The sequence below is a fragment of the Pundamilia nyererei genome, unplaced genomic scaffold, assembly GCF_000239375.1.
Source record: "Pundamilia nyererei isolate P.nyererei 1_Seehausen unplaced genomic scaffold, PunNye1.0 scaffold04724, whole genome shotgun sequence".
NCBI classification, from domain to species: domain Eukaryota; kingdom Metazoa; phylum Chordata; class Actinopteri; order Cichliformes; family Cichlidae; genus Pundamilia; species Pundamilia nyererei.
The window spans coordinates 1-1,641 of record NW_005192125.1 but is presented as its reverse complement, the minus strand read 5'-3'; the positions used below and the strand labels follow the sequence as shown (position 1 = coordinate 1,641).

Sequence of the window (1,641 nt, the reverse complement as noted above, 5' to 3'; positions counted from 1 at the left end):
TGTTGCAGCTGGAACCAGTGGAAGCCTGTTTTTACTCAGCGTTAAAATCCTTAAGTTTTTAAGGGATCTGAAAGCATCATCATGGATGTATTTTATTTTGTTGTCTGTCAAAACTAACTCAGTTACATTAATACACAACTTAAACAAGTATGCATTAACAAAGCTGAGCTTATTGCTTCGAAGCTGCAGAGTCCTCATTGTTGGGATGGTGCAGGAAATGTTGATCAGTGTGGTCAGGTTATGTGTCATTGCATTCATTCTCAGAATAGTTAATGATGAGTTCACTGACTCTAACAACCTTTCCATGTCCCCAAGACCCAAATGAAGCTCACTAATGTCAAGAGTAGTAACACGACTAAGAAATGTCTTGTTTTGCACGTCCCATATCATCTGTTTCTTTTTGGCTGGGCTCCCAATTTTAAACCAGGTGAGATTTGGAAAAACATCGGCAGTGATCCTGAAGACTGCGAGGGGATTTTTCGACAAATCAAGGTACTGAAGTTCTAATGATTTGTTTGTCAGTTCAAATGACTGAAAAGTGGTTAAATCATTGTTGCTTATTACCAGCTCCCGTAGATGTGGCAGATGTTGCAATATCAATTGAACTTTTGTAATGTGGTGCAGTTTGTTATGAGAAATGTCCAGAAGTTTTAAACTTGTCATGGACTTAAAAGATGTGGATGCCATTTGTTTAATGCGATTTTGATTAATTCTTAGCTCAATGAGGCAACTCAAGCCATCAAAAACATTTTCTCCCAGTGTAACAAGTTTGTTATTATTTAGATTTAATGTCTCAAGAGAACTTAGACTGGCAAACGCACCGCTTTCTATCTGTGAAATGTTGTTGATATTAAGGTCTAACTTAGTCAAATTTAGTAGATGTTTGAAGTCTGATGCATGTATTGTTGAAATTCTGTTAGAAGTTAAATCGAGGCCTGTCACAGTTGAGGGAATATCTTCAGGAACAGCTCTGAGTTTACTTCCGACACATATGGCCGTACTGTAGCTGATTCTGCAAGTCTTCAGGGAAAATCCATCAACCGGCGCAATGAAATTGATGATGCTCAGCATGTAAAAAATAATCTGCGATTTGCAACATTTTGTTCCTCTTTCTAATTTGGTTTGTTCCTCTTCCAATCCAGGATCCATTATTAATCTTTGTAACAAACAGGAAAGCCCAACACAGACAACCAGAAAACAAACTATAGTCCACTGTCCATAGTCCACTGAATTTAACTGCCACAGACAATCCTGGGAAGCCAAAAACAAAAAACATAAAAAAAACAAAAATTAAGGAATCAACAAGAAAACAAATTGCAAAGAGTCAAAAATATCTTATTCATCTTACAACCAATACAAAAATGCATCAAGACCTCTTTATTCCAAATTTATGACAAGCGCTGTGTCACATTAGGATGGAACTATCCAGAAATCTTTGTGTTGTACTTGACACTTTCCACCAACTTCTGTTATTTCTTTCCTGTTACTAGTTTAATATTTAAAAAAAAAATAGTGAAAGTAGCCAGGAGAAGATTTGGAGAAGTTTAGACATCTTCAAAATATGGTGTGTATGCAGGCTTTAAGTGTTTAATGGAGTAAGATGTATCTTGATTTTATGACAAATACAGTGGCTTGCAAAAG

The 1,641-nt window shown here is 36.3% G+C and overlaps 1 protein-coding gene across 1 annotated transcript; it reads right to left on the bottom strand.

Moving 5' to 3' along the window:
- Positions 1 to 6: 6 nt before the first annotated feature.
- On the bottom strand, positions 7 to 1,296 carry LOC102200567 (slit homolog 1 protein-like; the record flags this gene model as incomplete). The annotated part of the gene is made up of 1 exon (XM_005755913.1): positions 7 to 1,296. A coding segment is annotated over exon 1 (1,143 nt), but the record flags the coding sequence as incomplete, so codon positions are not given.
- Positions 1,297 to 1,641: the final 345 nt, after the last annotated feature.